Raw genomic sequence first — 22,355 nt, 5'->3', positions numbered from 1 at the left:
GGCCCTCGCTTGATGTCCGAAATTGGTTATATGGCCCACCGATGAAAAAGATTGCACACCCCTGGTTTAATTCGAGACAATGTGGTGCAAATGACTGCCAAACTTTTGATCGTAAATACGAATACTAATTGTTGGTAATAGTAGGCCTAAGTCTGCTTGCTAATATTTAAACATTTTGTTCCTGTAATGTCTCGTAATTTGCTTACAGCGTTGTAAGAGCTGAGTATGGCCTAATAGTTCGCCTGTTATTTACTTTATTACGTTGTTGAGCGTGGATACATTGTGGAGCGTGGTAAAACAATGCGCATTTTTTGCAACAAGCCTCGGCTAATAGCTACGGAACTCATTGCGCTCACGGTATATTACACGGCAGGTTAAATAGAGTCGCCTGGTTTGGAATATTGCGGTTTTACCAAAGCCACAGGAGAAACACATATTTTCGATCGATTCACACCGGGAATAATTTACAATCGATGACTGTCGATGGGAAAAAACACGATGATGGCAGACGTCACGCGTCGGTGGGGGGTAGCTGTGAATTTTTAATAGAAGGCGGTCGATGACAGTGTGCGTTAACGGTTCGTACGGTGTTAAGGGTCTGTCATAATGAGCACACTTGTGGTTCCGAATAGCCGCCCATAGGTTAGGCTGGTATTACCAAAAATATGTGTTCGCCGTATTTAAAAAAATGTTTCCAATCATTGCGGTGCTAAGTGTTAGGCGAATGTTGATTACAATTAATAAACTAAACAGACTATTTGTGAGTATAGGCTAATAGTTTGCTTGAAATGAAAGTTGTGAAAAAAGTTATGAAATATAAAAGACAAATTATTGCAGTTGAGGTATTCGAGTGCGTCACATTCACGTATGTTTTGAAAAAAAGGTTTGTTTCGGTCTGATCTGAAGTCCGAACTCTGAACTGAACTGTGAAACACGATCTCGATCAAATTGTACTATATACCTTGCGGGCGTTGCGGCAAACACGTTCTTGTGTTTTCCCTACAGTCATTTTAGGTTTTACTTTAGGAAGTGGAAAGGTTTGGCGCTGTGTTAGTTTGTTTTCTAGATACCATGTGGATTTAGTTTAGCACAAATATGCATGTTCTGTTTGAAGTTGCGATTTTTAAATTTATCAAATAATTAAAAGAAAAAAAAGATTATCTGTCAATCTGACCTACTAAATTAAGTAGGATAACAGTTATCCCATGTACCGTATTTGCTTAAAAAAGCAACCAAAATTAGGACATACATTTTCAGGGAATAGTTTGTTGGAAACAAGTATATAAGGAAGCATTAACAAAGGCAACTGAAGAAAGAATAAATTTGCAGATATTGAGTGACATGAATTTTATTTAAACTGTCACGGCAAGAAATCATTTCACTAAAATGCCAACACAACAATCAGCTGACAGCTCAAACCATTTTTGCACCAAAAGCCATATTAGATTGTAATTTACAAATCTGAATACTTTTTGAAGGTAGTTGTGAGTATATGTAGGCCAAATAGAGTTTACTAGAGCAACATGTTTTTGACTGTGCTTAACATGGCACGTGGAAGATTTCATGGTGACCGATGGTGGAAAGTCATGCGATTGAAAGAGCAGTGCCAACACTATCTAAAGCGCTCACTGAGAAATCGTTGTGGAGTGGCTTACAGGCATTTGCGCCGAGCATTGATCCATCAAACGAAAGGAAGACGACTTAAAGTGTATGCAACAAATATACTTCGGAACCAAAGATTGGAAGCTGCTTGTGATGAACATGAAATAGGACATAGAAGATTCAAGCGAGGACTCAACAAATCTGGTGTCACTTTAAACCAACATATGCTAAACATTTTGTCCATGTATGAGCCACGTACATTTGAAAGGCTTGTTGAACTAGCTGAAAGAACTGAAATTGAAACTGTTCTTGGTGTCCACGAACCACTGCCTGAAAGACGTTTTAGTGCAAACAAAATCAATATTTAGATATTGCCTTACTTATGTCTTGGATTCTATCTTAAATTGAGCCTCCATTATTGTGTGTTGTCAAATTAAGTAAACACAATTTCTCTGACTATGACTTTGTTTCATAATGTGATAGGATTTGTTTTGTGTAGATTTTAAGCAAAAATAGTTAATGTTGCCTAAAAAGTGAGGAGAGCAACATCATGCATTTTTTTGTGTTTGTGTTCATTTCATTGCTGGTGTCCACACAATGTCAGTCCTTACTGGACTACCTTAACCTTGCAGCAGAAAGGGAACTGGAATTGTATGAATATGAACAGAGCCGAAGAGCTCATAGAAGTGCAAGCCAAGCCAATTTCAAACAGGAAAAGGAGGATAAGAATTGTCCAGCAAGCAAAACTACATACACTGGCACAGACACAGCATCTGTAGATGTTCGATTTCCAAAGGCATCAATTAAAAGTGTAAGTACACATTGGATGGGGCATTGTGCACATAATTTATTATTATTATTTGGCATAAACAACTCACATACATATACAAGTACCAACAGTGCTCCAAAGTGTAATAACAACTGACATGATAAACCTTATGATGAACCTACCCCCTTATGCTTAAAATTCCATCCAAAGAAGTTACTTTTTTTCTAGTTTAAAACATTTTACTGCACATGTGTTTAAACTTTGTTACTTGTGTGATTTTTATTTGCTGACACTAGGAAGCTCTTTTCACCCTGTACTCAGATCGAAACATAAAGCTTATTGTAACAGTTCAAGAGCACATAGGCGGATCATTTCAAAAATAAAATTTCCATTTCTTATGTTTTTAGGATGATGCTTATTTGTGCACATCATTCCCTGTGCCCTACAAAGGTGAAACTAGTTATGTAGGTAAGTAAAATCTTGATGATCACTTTGATAGTCAATTAGGGAGACGATGTATTAAACAAATATTTTATCCTAACCTTACAGTTGGATTTACACCACAAGCTACAATGGATTCATCTCATCATATGCTTGTGTTTGGATGTGAATCACTTCCTAACGACAAACCCTACTGGTATGAAATCAATGCCTGTAATATGTTTCTGGTTTGTTCAGTTACTTAGGAAATTAATAACTAACACTATTTTTTCAAACTATTAAGTATTAAACAAAAGTTGGTCGTTTGCATTTTTTATTCATGGTTTTGTGTGACATCACCTTTGTAAAACGTCTCGGCGTCTAAATTTGTGTGTTTGGGAAATTTTGAAAAGGTATTTGTAAGCAATAAGGATGTTGTTGTTAGTAGTTTGACAAATGTACAACATTGATAATGACAAATATCTTTAAAAAAAAGAAAAAAATAATATTGTAGGTAATCTTTGGTAATATCCCAAGTAATTTTTACTCTCAGAGAAACAATATTTAGACCGTTTTTTTGTTGACATGCTTGTCACCCTGATCATCAAATTGACTAGAGTGGGAAATTGTTAGTTATGATACAATTTATGCAATTTTCTTTTTCTTCAGGCAATGTGGAATGGGCCAGGTGTGTCGTGGCAGAAGGCACACTCTCTACGCATGGGCAAGAAATGCTCCTCCACTGGAGCTACCACCTGACATTGGTTACAAGTATGTTAAATATCATAGTATTTTTTTTCAAACTTCTTATAGTTTGCTTGTTGTGCACACTGTTGCAGCATTGTTGGGAAATTATGTTCCAGCACTTCATGACAGATATACAAGCAAATCTTTATTTTTAGGATCGGCAAGTCTGCAAATATTAATTATCTTGTTGTGCAAATTCATTATGCTCATCGACTTCCAGCAAATCAGTATGACTGTTCTGGGGTTACTGCTTCAGTTACTCTTCAAGCGTGAGTTATGTTTTCTTTAACAGGGAATAAAAAATCAACAAAAAAGCTTTTTTTAAAGATTGTATCAAATCTTTTGTGGTGTTGCATGTCAAACCGTTTTTTTGTGAAGTATAACCTGATGTCAGAATGAGTGCAACTTTTTACAGACAAAAATATTTTGCTGGTATCTTTCTGCTTGGCGCACCTTACATCAAGATACCTCCCCACTCAAACACCTCAGTTGATGTCAGCTGTGTGAACTTCGTTAATACACCTTTGCATGTTTTTGCTTTTCGTACACATGCCCATGGTCTTGGTGAGTCCATTTGTAAACATATGTATTATATTTTGTTTTCTTTGTGAATTTACATTATGGTTTCCAAGGGTATAATGGCTGTTGTCGTTTTGCTGCTGATTTTAGATTGCAATGTGGTTACCAAATGGCTCTGTGGGAAACATTTGTAGCTCTTCATAGTGTTCTAATTGCAGGCACAGTCATCAGTGGGTATAGGGTCCGCAATGGTCGATACAAAATGATTGGAAAAGGAAATCCCCAGTGGCCCCATGCATTTTACACTAGAGTTGGTGGGACCATTGATTTGGATATTGATGATATACTGTTGGCCCGATGTGATTATTCCAGCAACAAAGAAACTGTAACTTCAGCTGGGTAAGGATTTTACAATTAATAATACACAGAAATCGGTGTGGTGGTTTTCTAAAGTCAGCTTGTTAAAATTGTTACAGTACGTTGTAGTTTGTGAACACCTGGTTTTTTAGTAAACCCTGGTGGCCAAGTGTCTTTGTTGGTTACAGAATGGGTGGTAATGATGAAATGTGCAATTTCTACATGATGTACTATACAACAAGCAGTGCGGTAGCCAACTCTGAACTAAGTTGTTGGGGTGATAAGCATGAAGCAGCGTTTCCAGAAGGCGCAGATGATTTAGCCCCATTTCCTGGGTTTGCAGGCCAGGGTAAGGTCATGTTACCTTTAAAAACTTTCAGAATGAAATGGACTAACAAAGCTTTCTAATCTGCTTGTCACAGATTCAATTAATGCAATAGCCAGTGGCAAGGTCCCCATTCCACAGGTGCCAGACACTCATGGACACCATCACCACCACCAAGAGGAGCAGGCAGAAACATCACTTGCTGCTGAATTACAAGAGAAACTTGAGGAAGAAACAGAGACACCACAGAAGACAAGCGAAGATATTCACCTTGGTTAGCTGGGTGACCTTTGTGGCTTGTTGAATGCATTAATGGTGCATGACGTTCAGTATGCCTAAAATATTTAGACAAAAAGCTTTTTCATGACTTCTTTATTTGGTTGTGTTTTTACATTTTTAAATTATCAGCAAAATGGGTATTGTGATAACTTATGAATGAACCTTTTATAATATACCACATGCCCAGATGTTAACTGTTCATTCTTTCCTTTGAATGAGTCTTTTGATCTTGTCCTGATTCAGTTGCATATTTTCTTTCTTTTTGTTAAATATTTAATTTGACTTTAAACCTTTTTTGAGGCAGTTTTTGTGCTTTACCAGTTTTAAAACTCATCTACCCAAAGTTTGCATGAACTAACAAGGGGCATGACTGTGTCATATTGCTTGTGTGTTTTGTTATGTTATGCATGTACATGTTTTTGTTCTGTGATAATGGCTTTGCACTTTTACAACATTTAGAGTTGCAGTAAGTATTTTTTATGTCACAATGTTTTTAGATTACTATTTTTGTACTGTGGGAACTGTTGCTGTTTGCACATCCAATATTATTTCATAAGATCAAGCTTTGGTTATTGCACTTGTTCTTTGCCCACTGTTACTATTTTGCCTGAGCATGTTTTTGTTTAGTACAAGCTTACCCTCTGCATGTTAACTTGCATTTCGAATGTCTTGTGAAGCTTGATCCTTATACTGGCAGTATGTTTCTTACATTCATTGTTTTGCACAGCTTCAAACTGTCTGATCTGTTGCTAAAGCTGTGCAGTAATCATAACCCTAAAATACATGGATTTGTGGGTAACCTTTAACTATAAATCTTGTATAATTGACCACAAACACACAATTTACAGTTGGCAACATAAAGTGGTCAGACAAGGCTTCAACACCTACTTTAGGTCAAGTGGGTGGTGTAGCTGTGGATTCCAGTGGATATGTTCATGTTTTTCATCGTGCTTACAGAAGGTAATGTAGATAATTAATCAACAGTATATTGACAGCAAAGTTACTTTTTGTAGTACAGTATCATAAGCTGGCACCATAGATGTCGTTATTTCAAGATGCGAATGTTTGTAAAATTATTACAATATTTAAAGTGTTTTGTGCTGTGGCTTGTTAAAAAGGCAGTTACACACAAGTTTTACCAACATTACAAAACTATCAGTAAAAGCTTTAGATCTCGAGGGACTGATTGACCATATGACTCATATGCTCTGAACTGGATACCTAGACTGACGTGCTATAAAAAATCTTGAATTATTCATTACACTGTCAGATATGGTTGTTTGATTTTAGCTGGGATGGAACATCATTTGATTACCACAATCGCTTCACCCAGCCCAACAAACCAATTACTTCAAACACATTGTACATATATGATCCTTTGGATGGTACATTAATTCATCAGTGGGGAAATTACACGTTTTTTATGCCTCATGGTGTAAGCCTAGATCACCATAACAACGTTTGGCTGACTGATGTTGGAATGCACCAGGTCAGTAAAATATGTGAATCTGTGACTTGTGAGTACAAGACTACAAGACAGGAAACGTTTACATGCATTTAAAACGTGTTTTAAAAATCCGGTGCAATACTTAAAATGATACTAAACCCTGCACTTTTTGTGGATGTTTAGGTTTTCAAATATCAGTATGGCGGGGGTGCCCGACCTCTTTTGACGCTGGGGGTAAGAATGGAACCTGGAAATGATCGTTCACATTTCTGTAAACCAACTGATGTTGCCGTGGACCGCGACGGTAATTAAAGACAAATATAGTAATCGGTACTGGCTAGACTCCGTAATGACCAACAAGGAACTCTAACTAAAGCTCAACTACTGTAGGCATTTTGTTGTTGTAACATTTTTTGTAATTCTTGCAGGAACAATTTTCGTTTCGGATGGTTACTGTAACGGACGTGTGGTAAAATTTTCGGCAAATGGGGAATTTTTAAAATCGTGGGGAAGGATGTCTAGGCAAGGTAAGGCGATTATACGCACGCCATAAGAAGCATGTAACGTACAAAACCAATTACACTCCCCTTTTGCAGTTGTCAACCCACCACCTGGAGTATTTAATGTCGCACACAGTATAGCGCTCGTCCAAAACGAGCAACATGTATGTGTTGCTGACCGGGAAAATGGACGGATCCAGTGCTTTACTAAAGAAGGTCAACTGATAAAAATCATCGAAAATCATCCAGTGATTGGACAAAGCATTTACGCCATCTCATATAGCGACGTTGATGGTAAATTACCACGCAACTTGCAAACGTTAAAAAATAAGTGCGAAAATAAAATGAATATGTTGTTTGTCTATTCTTTTTATAGATCTATTGTTTGCCGTTAACGGACCTCCTTCCAACGGGGTAAAAACATCTGGTTTCAGCATTCGGTATGAAACGGGCGATGTGCTTGACAGTTGGGAACCGTCAAAATCTATTGACTTGTCTTCGCCCCACGATGTGGCTGTGTCACCTGATGGAAACAAAGTAAATAATGACCAACTGTAGTTTAACCAGACTTGATTGCAAATGACAAAGCCTACAATGGCAATTGATGATGAGGCCTTGTAGGTTTTTACGGTACTCGTGCCGTGGACGTAACGATTTTGATTTACTAAACAACTTGTTTGCTCCTACACTAATGCCCTGTGTTTTGGTTCACACCCTTCTATTTTTTGACAATACGGTTTGTTCTCGAATTTCTGAATTTGTAGGAATCCGTTGCTGACAAAAACTAGCGGCAAAACGTCAGTTGTACAAATGGTTCCAGACAGATGTTTGGACTTCTCAGAACCGCAAAAGTTTTTAGTTCGAATTTTTCTTATCAAATTTGTTATTTTTAACACTAAGTAAACATTGCATTTTTCAGCTGTACGTTGGTCAGTTGTCACCACACAAGGTTTACCAGTTCGAAGTTTCCTCACTTAAAGAAAATCCAGTTGTAACTGCTCCTGCCATGGAGGTCAGGGGGCGGGAAGAACGGCCACTAATCAGTGCAGACCTCGACACAAATTCGGATGAAACCACAAACCTGGAAGAAATTAAGCGACCAGTCGATGAAACCGAAGTTCAGTCACCAGGCACCATTACTACGTCGGATCAAGAGGTAATCCAGGAAGAAAACAACAAACCAAAAAATGAGATTTCGAATGCAGTGATTAAGGCCAGAAAAGGAGCCATCGAAGCCGAAGACACCAGCGTGAAGGAAAGAGCTTCAAATGAAAGCGTCAACCCCAATAGCGTGGAAGATGCAATTCCTGTCAAAAACGCAATTTCAGCTGATGACGGAAATAACAATGCGGTGAAAACTGCAGATTCCACAGCTGACCAAAGGTTTATTTTGAAAGCAGAGAAAGAGGTATGTTCATGTTGCTATGTTTTGTTGATTAGAGGATTCAGCATTTTGTGTAAACGTGTAAATCTTTGGATTGTAATGACCTAAACCACTTTTGTACCAAAGAGTTGTTACATTAAACGTTGATAGTTGTTAGTTTATTACTAAGATTGGCATTGTTACGTACAGAGACAAAATCATTGTGTATTTGACTTTGCCTAGCACAGCTATGTTATTGCATGATCACCGTTGCGGCCCGCCTCCACACTATATCACTACTTTTTGGCCCGCGTATGCAAAAATGTTGCCCACCTTTGACCTAAAGAAATAAAAGTACCCGATATACTTAAACATACGCAGCTATATGTACTTAACCATAGTTTTTATGGGTCCCCTTCCTTGAAGGGGACACATCTTGATTTTACTCGATTTCTTTTTTTTTTTTTTCTTTTTTTTTCTTCTTTTTTTTTTTCTTCCCTGAAGTTTGTCCACCCCATTTTGCCCTGAAATGTTTGATGGATTTGGATGAAACTTTCACAGATGGTAGATATAGTTGTGTAGATGTGCCATCTGCTTCGTTTGTCATGATAACCCCAGTATTTACCCCGCTAGACCCCAAAATGTAAAATGTGGTTTGTGCGCACCACAAACGTTAGTTTTGTGTGATGTTATAAAGACAACTACATATGGTACTCATGTTTAAGGATTGCTTGGTGAACGTGTTTGCGGATAGCAGTCAAGGGGGTTGTTCACAGCCTTGTGACGTCATAAGTCATTAGGTTGTTTGTTAAAACGCCCCCTAGTGGTCAAAATTGAAACATTGGCCAATTTGGACAAAATTTTACAGGATTGTTGTTTGGGTCATCTTGTGACGTCATAAGTTATTACGGTTGTTGGTTAAAACGCCCCCTAGTGGTCGAAATTGAAACATTGGCCGATTTGGACAAAATTTTACAGGATTGTTGTTTGGGTCATTGCAGTTTCATATTTTCAACATTAGGGTGAAGAACCCCATCAGTTACCCCACTAGCCCCCTAAAATGGGTGAATATTTAAACAGGGTCGGAATTGGCTGAAATTTGGATAGCTTGTATAATTTGCCATTTACAATTGATGATTGTTGTGTTAAAACCTGTAGCCCCAGCATTTACCCCACTAGCCCCCTAAAATGGGTGAATTTTTAAACAGGGTTGGATTTGGCTGAAATTTGGATAGCTTGTACAATTTGCCATTTACAAATGATGATTGTTGTGTTAAACCCTGTAGCCCCATCAGTTACCCCACTAGCCCCCTAAAAAGGATAAATTTTTTAAACAGGGTCGGAATTGGCTGAAATTTGGATAGCTTGTACAATTTGCCATTTACAAATGACGATTGTTGTGTTAAACCCTGTAGCCCCAATAGTCACCCTGCTAGCCCCCTAAAATGGGTGAGTTTTTAAACAGTGGGCAATTGTTGGAAATGTTATGCCATTTATAGGTATCGATTGTTGTGTTTTACTTCTTTGTTTTAAACTAGACAAACTTTAAACAATGCTTGAATTGAGTCGATTTGTATAGTTTGAACTTTGCATAGCATGACTATTTAATCCTAGTACCAATCACAGTGTTTTACTTTACAACACCAAAGTTTCTTATGGTTATCTCTTGAAATGCAGTGTTTACAACTTTGCATGTGTGGGGACCCATGAGTTTCTGCCTGCAGAAACAACTAACGTTTTAAAAGACGGTGGCAAATATGGGACCCAATATAAAATAAGTGAAGGAATTATATTTATGTTTTAAAATAGATCATAGTGTATGTGCAAGGGCAATATGTGCTAAGCCACCCTTCTAGTTTTCTGAAAAACTTAAAACAACCGAGCACAAGTAGCCTACTATGTTCGTAGGTTTAATCAGGCTTCACTTTTAACTAGTAATGGAATTTTAAAGAAGCTTTGCCCTTTACGTTGCGAACAGTAATAACTAAACAAAATCTTCTAAAACTTGTGGTTAACTGGTGTTCCAAACATATTGTTTATCCCGCGCTGTATGTTCCATATTTAGCACATACCATTGTGACGTTTTGTGTTAGTGTCGTCATCTTATGTGTCACAGTTCGGAAACTAAATTTAGTGTCGATTACTGCCTTAGGACATGGTAGCATGTGTTTTTCTATACACAGGGCATCTCCAGAAATGTTACGACGGCTGTTGTGGTCGTATTAGTGGCAATTCCCATTTTACTTTTTGGAATTGGGCTTTGCTACGTGAGGTCACGCACACGCCGACTGAGAAAGTATGAAGGTGAATAACTGATTTTTTTGAGCGAATTTAAAATTGTTATTGATAAATTGCTTAATTTTTATTTCGTATTGTGATTTTTAACAGTTATATGCCGCAATATACTGCTTCTTCGCATTTCAATTGTTTTCCAATATTTTTTGCCTTGTCACGTGAAACAGCTTTGCCTTCACATAAAATGATTTGTTTATAATTTAAAATCTTTTTCTTTTGGACCAAAAACTTATGCGACCGATTGGGCTAAACACTTATCACCAACTTTAACTTCAAACAGATTTTCTTGTAGATGGTAATTCGGAAACCGCAGCAAACAAAGCATTTCTGCCGGGAACAGGAAAGCTAAACTTGGGCAAGTTCTTCAACAAGTCCAATCCCGAACAACAGGGTTTTAAAAGGTTTGGCATTTAAACCGAATTAGCGTCAGGGCAGTGCAATTTACCATCGTTGCCTGACGGTTTTATCTTATTTTGATGAAATACGTGAACTTTAGTTTTAATGAATCACATTCACATTCATTAGTCTATGACATTTAAATCACTTTAAAATGATAGCCTATATGCTGAGAACCACATAATTTGGATTAGGTTAAGCTGTTAAATGTTTTCGACATAAATGGGATTTCAATATTGGTACACTGTTTAACATGTTAAAATGTATAAACGGGTGCAAGTCAAAATTTGTCGAAAAAAAGCAGACTTTCATTTTAGCACAATGTTTCCATCAGTCAAAAAAATCTAATTTTTCTAAATAATTGTAATTTGTCTAAAATGTTTTGTAAAAGGGTTTCTAAGAGAAAATAGAACTCATAATTTATCTAAAACACGAATTTAACGTTGTGCGTGATCATTTTTATCAATAATTAAAAATGCGGTTTTAAAACCCTACTCTTCATTTTCACTGAGTTTATGCACGAAATTCGCCTGTAAATAACATAATCGATAAAAACTATCGATTTTACAAGGCTATTGTTTTGACGCAGAGTAAAAACCGTTGATGATGGCGCTGATGATGAGGTTCAAACCGACGAAGAGCCTGATATTGAATCACAGGCACCGGATTATACGCCTCAGGAATATCATGACGAGTCTTCGAAATGAATATCGACCATGTCCATCTTGCATTTGATATTGCTCTTATCTTTGTTCCGTCAATCATTCATTGATAGTCCCCTCGAGTGAAAAATCGCTCTTCATTCGCTGTAATATGGTTTTTGTAGTGCGCGTGAGATTTGTTGTTGTACGATTTCTATGACCCAAATCCACGGTACAAAATGGAGACAAATTAAAACATTCTCAAGTCGGCCTTTTTACCATCTAACTTTGACACAACAATAACTCAACACATTCCGTTTTGTGTTTTAGGCCATATTTTTGTAGTATGTAGACAGCACACTCACAGTGTCCTTGCAGCAAGACCTGTAACTACCTATTTTGATGCAGTATTTTTCCAAGTATCATTTCACTGCTGTGATGTTCGTCCTTTGTTATTTTACCTACATGCATATGTTGAATCGAGCTATAGCAACTGTCTGTGCTGTTTTTATTCTACAAAGGCTTATTCTAACCACCTGTAGTTTTTAACATGTTTTGTTCTTTTAAATGTCAAAATTTATTGTTTTTCTCGCACATTCTCTTAGATACTACCCTTTACATTTGACGCACACATTTAAGTTCCACAAAGTAATTTTTCATTTTTGTTGGTTAATCAACTTTTCCTCTAATTTGGTGCACCTTTCACATGCATTAACATTACATAAAACATGTCATTAGGTTCGATATAAACAGACATTTGTTTTCTGTTCTACTAGAAAAAGATTGCGGTTTCCTTCAAAAACCACGTTGATTGTAATGTTTGTTTTTTTTGTAAATTCTACTCCACTTTTAGATAGATTCTATTATGTTTATAAGTCATCGTAGGCTATTGTTTTCCCACGTTTAATTCAGCCAGCTTTTTGACATTGATTTGCTCCCCGCCCAGTTTGGATTCAACTTGCTTATGCCATACCTCGCACGCTCGTACCATTTTTAACCTAATTTCATCCAGAAATAATCCTGCCTCTTTTTCACTGTAGGCTTAACTTCGGTGAAACCTAACATATTTGGTGCTCAGATGTATATGCCAAAGCAACCAAATATTCCAAACAGCAAAATATGTTTTTTTCTATTTTTTGTGAAAGCAAAGTTATACAGAATAAATGCACTGAGGTTTTGTGTTAGATATTGCATTGAAATCACTTTTTCTTTGGTTGCAGTAAACTTGCTTTTCTGCAATAAGTTGAAAGCAGCATGTTACGTGGCATAAATGATTGAAGCTCGTTGGGGAAAAATCTTTTAGATTTTGACATTGCATACCGGAATTATTTTGTTTTTTTCTGTTTAACATTCGATGTTGAACCAGTTGTCGTATATTGTCACAAGCATTTTCTATTTTTCGTGTCCTACATTGGTGTGTAATAAAAGGTGAAATGCTACATCGCTGCGCCTGCCACAGCTTCGTTGCGCAATGTTGATAAATAATTGATCGCCTACGTAATTAGCAGTTATATCCGGCACGTCCCACTTCTCCCAAAGGATTTTGCTGACCTGTGCTCTGCAAGAACCAACATCGACATCTGTCAATTTGTATTATCTGCCCTGCCATGGTCAACCTTCATTATATTGCTAACAAGCATATGTTATTTTTTAATTATTCTCTATGAGGCACACCCGTAAATCTGACAGGCGTAATTGGCGAAGCAATTGCTCCGAAAACGTTCTTCTAAAATTCATGCATTGGCCTGTTGCAGACTGTTTCACCCTAATATATGCTATGGCCAGCTGCATGTCAACGACCGGACAATACTGGCTCAAATGCAAACAGTTCAATCGTATTTTTTCAGCTGAACTTACAAATTGTTTACTTTAAACTTTTGTAGAACATCCATCCTTCACCTGCTATGACTGTTTGTGAACTGTTAAATGTGCGAATGGCAGAATGACAAAAGACAATCGTTGTTATGTGATACATGAATGCTGTTGGGAATAGGTGACGTCACAATCAATAAACAATTGTATCATTGCTCAATCCAACTTGTAACTGCAAGACAAAATGCCTCGTGATCTTCAGAACATAATTAATGTTGTGACACCGTACGGCTTTGAACGAAGCAAGCAAGACCAATTGATTTCTTCGTCCCAGCAAGAGCAATGGATGCACAAACGAAACTACTCTCCAGAATACTGCCTGCAACGTACAAATAGTCCAACCTCGAAAGCATTTGACAATCTCCAGTTTCAAGCGTACGGACTAGAACAAGGCATAACAGCTGACAATTTCCAGACCAAGTGTAGATCTGGAAAGTTTGCTGGTTTTCGGTATGAGTTTAATAAACTTTGTCGGGTGGCGAAGTTCTTGCCTGATCCCGTTTCCAAAGCTCTTGAAGCGGAAGACAAAGTTCAATCATCAAAGGTAGGTCTAAAGATGGGAAAAACACAGGCCTTGATTTTCCTTATCTAGTAGAAACATTGATCGCCAGGGGCGAGAATTGCTTAGATGGGATATCTTTTGTTAGTTATTCACCAATTTGACCGAATGTTCGGCACGTCTGACCCACATACAGACATAAACTGGCTCGAACGTAAAGGCGCGACTTAAAAAAGTCAAGTTAATTCCTAAAGTGAAACTCTGAAACGCCTTTGTCTTGTATGGTAAAATAAGTATGGACTAATAACGAATAGTAAAAGCCAGATCAGTATTTACAAAAATGGACCTATTTAAACTTTGGTACATCTCTAATTTTCATCAGTCGCATGGTGGAAGTAGAGGGTTAGTGTCAAATCAAATGAACACATTTTCGGTGTTGTAATTTTTGTCGTAAACGACGTTTATTAAGAGCAACTTCCTATCCTTGGAAACCCAGTTTGCCCTGATGATCGCACGAAGTAGTGCTGCCCCAAACAATGTTCCCTGTGTTTAACACAATCTGCGTTTCATAAGATTTCCACAGAACGCGAAACAAATATGCGTGGAAATTACTTTGCCTTCGAACTGGCAATTTCGAGTCCTATGTTTCCACATGACACACCCTCAATTTAAATTTCTTAAAATGCGCTTAATTCTCTTTTGTTTAGAACTCTCTTCCCACCGGTCGTCTGAAAATACTTGGTAAACGTGACCTCGAACAACACCAAGGTCAACAGTCTATGATGTATATAACCCCGAAGCCAAGTCAGATTTTTCACACTCGAAGAGGTGTGTATGAAATCTGTTGATTTAGCGACGCGACACTGCAAACGAACGGGTGCGAAACAAAAAAACAAAAAATAGTAGTTGCTTTTATATCATGTATTAGCTTGGTGTGGTCGCAAAGTTCACTGTAATTTGTTAGTTGTTACGCTTAGTTTGCTGTTTAGGCCTCACAGCGTTTTCCCAAGACTTAGTGTATAAAGGTTAAACATGGCATTGAAAGTTGATGAACACAGACTACAGCCGAAATACACACGTTTTTAAAGAACTGAAATTATTGGACGAAGTCGAGCAACAAAGAACACGAAGTCGCTGCATCCAAGTTCCTTTATCAGCTGTCCGCGTCTTTATCAGCAAAATGATTTCCCTCCGTCAAGCCATAGAATATCTTCGTAGTTTCGGTGAAATCGAAAATGTCACCCAACAGGGCATACGCTCGTACCAAGTTATTTACAGGTAGTTCCAATACCTTTAAATCAGTGGTTCTCAACCTTATACTAATCGCGTACCACATGACGACCTTTTCTGTCGTTGCGTAACGCATAAACCCTGTTTGGGTGTAGACCAGTGGTTCTCAACTTTTGGTGGCCCCTTAAAAGTAACTTTTTAGCCTCATGGCCCCCTTCAAATAACCCTGTAAGTCATGTGGCCCCCTTACAAATTAAAATGGCAACCTGTGTTGGAATTCGGTACTAAATTTGGCTTTGAACGGGTCGAATAGAGTATACAAGAATATGTATCCGTTGACATGAAAAACCTCAATATAGACAAATAGTGTGTGAAATAGTTAAATAAATTAGGGAATAAAGTTATTTGCAACACACACTTAATCATGCGCATTAAAAAAGAAAAAGGGTTTTAGTAGTGTTTAATGGTGAATCTATAGACATGGGCCCTGGTTGAGAACCACTGCTATAGACCAAGAGCTAGGCGGATTCTTCTTTACTAAGCTAGCACATATGTTTCTGACACCAGCAATTCTAACGAAATGTTTAAGTTTCGCTAAACCAGGCTGATTGGGTTAGTTAAGTTGCATTTCATGATCTGACTTGAATTAACTATGACAGAAAGCTACTCATGTACCACATGAAAAATTCCGGCGTACCACTGTAGTACCGTACGCGTATTACTGGTTGAGAACTACTGCTTTAAAACGCTAAAATGTACGTTTAGAACAAAGGTAAATCGGTTGCCAAAGTGAAATTTCCTTGACTAGAGCGTTTTGGGTATGTGCCGGTTGTTTCTTTGTGGCATTCCAGGGTAAAATGTCGAACTTCCTTGTGCCCCGGGTTATATCATTGATAGATTTTGGAACATTTTTGATCTGGCTAACATATGTCCCTTGGTTAGTTACACGGATGGTAACTCCGTCGTTTTGAGTATGAAAAAACCCAGCGCTGGGTGTTTTGTGCGTGTCAGTTATTTACCTATTGACCTGTAAATCTCCCTCGTTCAAAGGATATAGACATTTATTATTCTGCGTCACGATAACGCAAGGGAAGGAAATCGTCACAGGGAAATGCGCCGTCCATCTGCTGTGACAGACGACGACCAACCAATTGTTCACACGTCAGTGTAATATATGCTTTCAGCAATCTGTCGAGCGCGTGCGAAGCCGTGCGCAGGTCGGACAATCGATTTATTCAATGCTCATGGCACCACCGTGTATTGCAAGAGCGACGGTTTATTCGACGAAAGCGACAAGCCCTGCATGTCATTACACAGACCACGCATTCGTGATACAGTTTAGCGTTTCGCTTATGACCCCGTAATAAAATATCAAGACAGACGTCGTTGATACGATTGTGTTTTTTTAGAATGTCGTGATATCTATGCTTCTAAACCACACAAAACGTGCTGTGCCACTATTTTTTAGTAGCTGACCCAAATGGGTGTTGCCTGTTATTTTAAGTTCAACCTGCACATTTCCTTCGATTATTAGCCTTCGTCTTCACGCTTCGTAAATATTTAGCACAATTAAGCTGGTATGATGTGTCTTTTACTCAGCAAAATAAATTTTTCCTAAAAGTACACGACTACCTCCCAATAAAATGATATCTTTCAAGTGTAAATACAATATACTGTATATAAGTTATATGTGTTTTTTCGTTTGAAATCAAACACCATGTAGTATGTACATTTTATTATCTTGTCTCAAGTTTAAAGTAAATTGCACCAAACGTTTATAAATTGACAGGCAATAAATGGTGATACTCCTCAAATTTAAACAGGATAAACCTGTTAATGGAAACAACACAAGAAAGTGTACTTTCAAATTTGCAACAAAAATTCAGCAGAAAGAAAACAGCAGCAGATTAAACTTTTCCTAAAAAACCTTAGTCACTGTGACAAGACATGCAATTTAAATTCCTACAACTTTTGTGAATGATTTTACACAGATAATTGGGATGACTTGCAAAAAAGTACCTTTGTGCTAAGGTCTAAGTGCACAAGCAATGGGCATACTAGTGACAGTTGAGGTTGTACTGAATATAAGACAAACACATTTATATCACACAATAAATGAACTTGTTTCTGAAAATGCACAAGGAACTGTACAGGTAAATAAAACATTGCCGTTGACTAATATATTAAATAAACAAAAATGTGGACATAATGTTATAACTTATTACATTTCAACCAGTGGTGGGATTCAGCCAGTTCGCACCGGTTCTATAGAACCGTCTTACAAAGTTTTATTAGATCAGGGAACTGGTTAGCATTACTGGTTACTGTCAATGAACTTTTTGTAACAAAACTGACTGAAAAATACGACTTTTGTGATAGTCCGGCTGACAAAAAATTTGAATCCCACCACTGATGTTAACCAAGTGTCCAAATCATTTTATTGATTTAGATTTTAAGTATTGGCAGTTCAACTGACCTTTCAGAAATCAATAATTTCATTTCTTGTCCTAATGAATTCGAAGTCTGACATAATACATTATAGAGCATTGACATGTGGAACATAAAGGAAACTGATTAGTAAGCTATTTTTTAGGGGGAACTACACATTATATCATACTGGTATTTCACACAAGCTATTGTCCTTTTTCAAAAATATGTATAAATGCACTGTACTTTTTTCAAACAAAGAGTTAAGTGTTGTGGCATGAAAGCAAAACAAACAGTGAAAAAGAGGCCTGCCCACTTTATAGAAAGGTCCCAAAACAAGTATTTTGTAGCACAAAGAAAGAAAATGCTTAAACAAGTATATGTGTATGAAAATTGGATTGCTAATGCCATCGCAGCACAACTAAATGAATAAAAAAGCACTGATATGTTTTAAATGATGCCAACAAGCAACAACACACTTCAAGTACTTGATTGTAATTTATTTCTCTTTCTCTCTTCTGCACCGGGGTCAGTGTCTTCAACCAGTTTATTGTGGAGTTCCATCAATCCCTTGAAATACTTCACTGTTTTTACCTTCAGTTCCAGTGTTGCATTTTCGTCACATATAAAAATTGACTTTGGATGCTGCTGGAATGCAGACACTGTCCACATGTGACTTACTCCACCCTCGATCGCCTTGTGCAATGCATATGCTTTGTGTGCTCCGGTAATCAAAATCATGACCTGCAAAAGAAAAACATTTTTCACTCTTGAAGTTAATGTGTTAAGATTCTGCTGTCACTGAGGATTCTAGTAAACCCCACATAGCCTACAATCTAGTATGTCTCCAAGTAAGAAACATATGTATTAAAGTAGATGGCAGGATGTTAAGGTTATTTGAACGAATACAAAAAAATGTACATGATTCCACCAATGCAGCTTAGTAAATCATCTCATGCACAATTCATGACTCATAATTGCTTATAATTTTAAAATTTTGCATGACTTAACAGCCAGTTAAAGTAGCTGAAAATTATATTTACCTCTTGAGCGTCCATAACAGTTCCAACACCTACAGTGAGTGCTTGGGTTGGTACCTTTGACAAATCATTATCAAAAAATCGTGCATTTGCTAAAATGGTATCCTGAGCTAAAGTTTTGACCCTGGTCCTGGAAACCAGACTTGATCCTGGTTCATTGAAAGCTATGTGCCCATCTGGACCAATGCCTCCAACAAAAAGATTCACACCACCAGCTTCAGAAATTTTCTTTTCAAAAGCATTGCACTCAGCAACCAGATTTTCTGCATTTCCATCAAGAATATGGACATTCTTTGGGTCAATGTCAATGTGCTTAAACAAATAGTCAAACATGAAGGAGTGATAGCTCTCTGGGTGATCTCTTGGTAAACCCACATACTCATCCATGTTAAAGGTCTTGACGTACTTGAATGACAGAACACCTGATTTGTAGAACTCTATTAATTTTTTATATGTTCCCATTGGTGTGCTGCCTGTGGGCAAGCCGAGTACAAAGTACTTGTCTGGTCCAGGGTTGAAGGCAAGAATCTTGTTTCTGATGTACTTGGCAGCCCATGTGCTGACCTTGTCAACATCATCCAAAATAACAAGTCTCATACTGATGGTAAAAAGTCTATGATTGTTGAACCTACAGGAAACAATCGACAGATTACAGACTAATTATTACAGAATAGACAAAAAACTTAAACATAAACTATGTATCTTTAACAAAATTGAAATAAAACAAATGTGCAAGTTCTGGCAAATAAAAAAACAACACCAAGTGAAGAAATATTTAGGTATGCATCAATAACTATATGAAATTAAAAAATATCACAAAAACATTGCACACATGACAAACTACAGTTTTACAGTGTTTTTTTTTCAAATAAGCGAAATGTATTTCAAAAGTATGTGTGGCTAAATTTATCACAAAAATGATGGTTTCAAAATAATTTTAGCTTCAACACTCTAAATTTAAAACACTAAAGCAATCAGAGATGCATCAAAATTAAATAAACAAAAACACACACTATTTACTAATTTTTAATGATACACTATTTAAGAGAAAATTGCAAATGATCAATAGCTAAAACATCTAAATGCTTCTTATTGTACTACTTTCAGGCAGAAAAAAGGTGCGATAATTATATAACTAGGTAGTTTTTCAAATTGCTCCATATTACTATGGGTTGTGCAAATAACAACTAGGTATACAGTATCCTTCTACAGAAACAAAGTATGTGCAATCTGCTGATGATGTGCTTCAGAAAAATAAATAGTAAATCTGAAGAAGATTTTTACTGTTAACAGACTTTTTTTGATGGTGTTTTGACTGATGTGAACAAGGTAACTCTTTAGGCAATGATGCACCAGTACCACCATGCACAAGTAAACAGGAGGGAACAATGATATAAATTTAGGAAAACACAATAAGATCTCCAAAGATTCTTAACCCTTGCGAAAGAAATTAGTTATTGAAAACACAAATTAAAAAAAGCGTCCAAGATTAAACTTTTTCATTGGATTTCTGTGTACTTCACCACCATGAACACAACTTCCCGCGCACTCATTTCCCCCATTGCATTTGACTTTGGGAATCTGAGTGCTATCATGTGTTACAGGCAGGCAAAAGAGGTCATGTAAAGTGCAAGGAATGGAATTAGATGATAACATGGAATGCAAAAGTCCTCTGGCTTTTCTCAAAACGAGGGAACCATTCATTTGCATTGAAAGATGAGAAAAGTGCAGTAACATCTCATCTGAGGCTAATTTTAGATCAGCAACATCAGCGCCATAGAGAGATATAATTGCGACACATATAAACAAGTGAAAATAGTTGGTCTGGTAATGAGCCCAGCATGACTCCCAGATCATAAGTGCTTCAGATTCTGTGAACTCGCGCTTAAAGCAAAGCAAGATCCACCTGTGCGCAAACAAGAGCTCCAAAGCGCCTGGCCCACAGGTCAATAAGTGCTTGTAAAATGCAGGGACAAGCAGTCTGAGGAGCTCTCTCAAATACAGAAGCTGCTTTTCCATATCAGCATCTGAAGGTGAACTGATAAAGATAGTCCTTTGCATAAGGCCAACAAAACACCAGAAAACATCGCTTTCTTCCTTAATTTCAATTAACAAGGGGGAAAGCAAATCTGACATTCCCTGTGTATAACTTGTCTTTGTGTATACTGAATAGTTGAGCAGAATTCGTTCCAGTGTGTCCAGGTTTGGGTTTCCTTCACCTTGATAGAAAGGATTTGCTCGATCAGTACGCAGCACATCTTTCTCTACTGAGCAAGCAACATTTTTCAAAAAATCATCAACTTCTTCCACATTCAACAGTGCCTCGCGTTCACAGTTTATGGCAACATATTTGTGGTAGCGTTCCATTCGTATTTCATCTCGCTCAGTTACAGTGGTATTTAAGTTGTAGTATTTCAAGAGGAATGGCCACACCTCTGCCCGGAGCTGCTTCTCTACACCGCCAAAGAACACAGCTTTTTGTATGTTTTGCTCATTCTGTACCCTTCCAAATTCATCAGTATACAACATCCAAGTGTCAACGGTTAACCCTCTATAGAGTCCTTCTTCTGGGTGCCGTTCTTCATTTGTCAACTGTGGTCTTATGTATGAGAAATGATTGATGCTCAGTTCTTCATCTGCCCTTTGAGCCTGCTTAATATTGGCTTTCCACTCCTTTAGTACTGCATAAATACAGTCCAGTCCACCACAGTGAAAATGCAACACCTTGTACTGAGATTCTTTGCTTGCAATAACCAGTTCACCATTTGTACAGTTATCATTGCTGAAAAACATCCGCAGTGATCTCATTTCGGCCAAATCAACTGCAAATGCTCCAAATGCCTGGTCTTTAGGGGGCCTGATAACATGACCATTGTATGAAGCTGTTTTCTTCTGAAATTGAATTGAGTTTTCAGGAAATTGAAAATTGTGTATTGCTAAAGGGGATTTAGATAAGTCAGCACTATTTCTGCTGGAATCAAGAGTAGAGTCATGCTCATTGACAGTTCCAGTGTGGTTTATATTTTCAGCTTTTGTTTCCTCGTTTGTGTCTTGTTCTATGTCACTGAATGAGGTAACGGTATCAGATGGTGATACAGATTTGTATTCAGATGTTGCAGAAGAACTTGAAGGAGATGGGAGATCTTCTACATTATTCTCATCTTGTATGGTATCAATTTGTCCAGATATTTCAGGAACTGTGTTGTTTTTGTCCTCTTCAGTACTTTTTGAAAATGTTTTGCTTGGTTTCCAGCTCAGCATTAGTGAAGTTGAGGTCTCATTAACTTTTGCCGAAATGCTTAAAAATCCACTATGGTGTGTGATTGAATTTGCCAACAGTCCTGGAGGGTGGATACAAACATTGTTTTTACAGTACAATATTTCACCATCAACTGGAGGCACAGTTTTCGCTGTAACACTCTGATTGGTCAATAATTGGATGAACTGTCTTGACACCTTTTCCATGTCTTTATAGTGTTAGTTCAAAACACAAAAAATTTAAGATCACCAAAGACACCTGTTGATTTTCAATAAATAACAAATGTTATAAAAAATAGTACACGAAACACTGACTTAGTAACAACATTATTTCTGAAACCTAGTTTACAGTGGCGGATAATAACGGGT

The 22,355-nt window shown here is 37.4% G+C and overlaps 5 protein-coding genes across 6 annotated transcripts; 3 read left to right on the top strand and 2 right to left on the bottom strand.

Moving 5' to 3' along the window:
* Nucleotides 1–1,452: 1,452 nt before the first annotated feature.
* LOC145212478 (large ribosomal subunit protein bL20m-like) lies at nt 1,453–2,102 on the top strand. The gene has a single exon (XM_080080610.1). The coding sequence runs from the start codon at nt 1,524–1,526 to the stop codon at nt 1,968–1,970; it is 447 nt and encodes a 148-aa protein (XP_079936736.1). The 5' UTR covers nt 1,453–1,523; the 3' UTR covers nt 1,971–2,102.
* Nucleotides 2,086–13,099, top strand: LOC145212466 (peptidyl-glycine alpha-amidating monooxygenase B-like). Of its 2 annotated transcripts, none has more exons than XM_080080597.1 (19): nt 2,086–2,413; nt 2,779–2,839; nt 2,921–3,008; nt 3,461–3,562; nt 3,694–3,807; nt 3,954–4,102; nt 4,276–4,456; nt 4,603–4,763; nt 4,837–5,013; nt 5,867–5,978; nt 6,309–6,507; nt 6,649–6,769; nt 6,894–6,992; nt 7,062–7,259; nt 7,342–7,502; nt 7,885–8,373; nt 10,512–10,632; nt 10,916–11,024; nt 11,609–13,099. In XM_080080597.1, the coding sequence occupies exons 1-19, from the start codon at nt 2,153–2,155 to the stop codon at nt 11,724–11,726; spliced, it is 3,021 nt and encodes a 1,006-aa protein (XP_079936723.1). In that variant the 5' UTR covers nt 2,086–2,152; the 3' UTR covers nt 11,727–13,099. The 2 variants fall into 2 exon arrangements, with proteins under 2 accessions (XP_079936723.1, XP_079936722.1); XM_080080596.1 differs by having other exon boundaries at nt 10,904–11,024.
* Nucleotides 13,100–13,161: 62 nt separating this feature from the next.
* On the top strand, nt 13,162–16,884 carry LOC145213011 (uncharacterized). Its single transcript, XM_080081256.1, has 5 exons — nt 13,162–14,076; nt 14,739–14,874; nt 14,960–14,976; nt 15,077–15,309; nt 16,446–16,884. Exons 1-5 carry the CDS (start codon nt 13,717–13,719, stop codon nt 16,591–16,593), a joined length of 894 nt encoding a protein of 297 aa, XP_079937382.1. The 5' UTR covers nt 13,162–13,716; the 3' UTR covers nt 16,594–16,884.
* A 97-nt stretch (nt 16,885–16,981) lies between these two features.
* On the bottom strand, nt 16,982–19,327 carry LOC145212474 (glucosamine-6-phosphate deaminase 2-like). Its single transcript, XM_080080605.1, has 2 exons — nt 18,732–19,327; nt 16,982–18,432 (listed from the first exon to the last, which is right to left on the bottom strand). Exons 1-2 carry the CDS (start codon nt 19,323–19,325, stop codon nt 18,169–18,171), a joined length of 858 nt encoding a protein of 285 aa, XP_079936731.1. The 5' UTR covers nt 19,326–19,327; the 3' UTR covers nt 16,982–18,168.
* A 29-nt stretch (nt 19,328–19,356) lies between these two features.
* Nucleotides 19,357–22,265, bottom strand: LOC145212468 (TBC1 domain family member 16-like). Its single transcript, XM_080080599.1, has one exon. It carries the CDS (start codon nt 22,191–22,193, stop codon nt 20,199–20,201), a length of 1,995 nt encoding a protein of 664 aa, XP_079936725.1. The 5' UTR covers nt 22,194–22,265; the 3' UTR covers nt 19,357–20,198.
* Between the last annotated feature and the right edge of the window lie 90 nt (nt 22,266–22,355).

Source organism: Phallusia mammillata, chromosome 2 (assembly GCF_965637545.1).
Source record: "Phallusia mammillata chromosome 2, kaPhaMamm4.hap1.1, whole genome shotgun sequence".
NCBI lineage: Eukaryota > Metazoa > Chordata > Ascidiacea > Phlebobranchia > Ascidiidae > Phallusia > Phallusia mammillata.
Note: the sequence above shows the minus strand (reverse complement) of the source record. Positions and strands in the feature narration are given on the sequence as shown.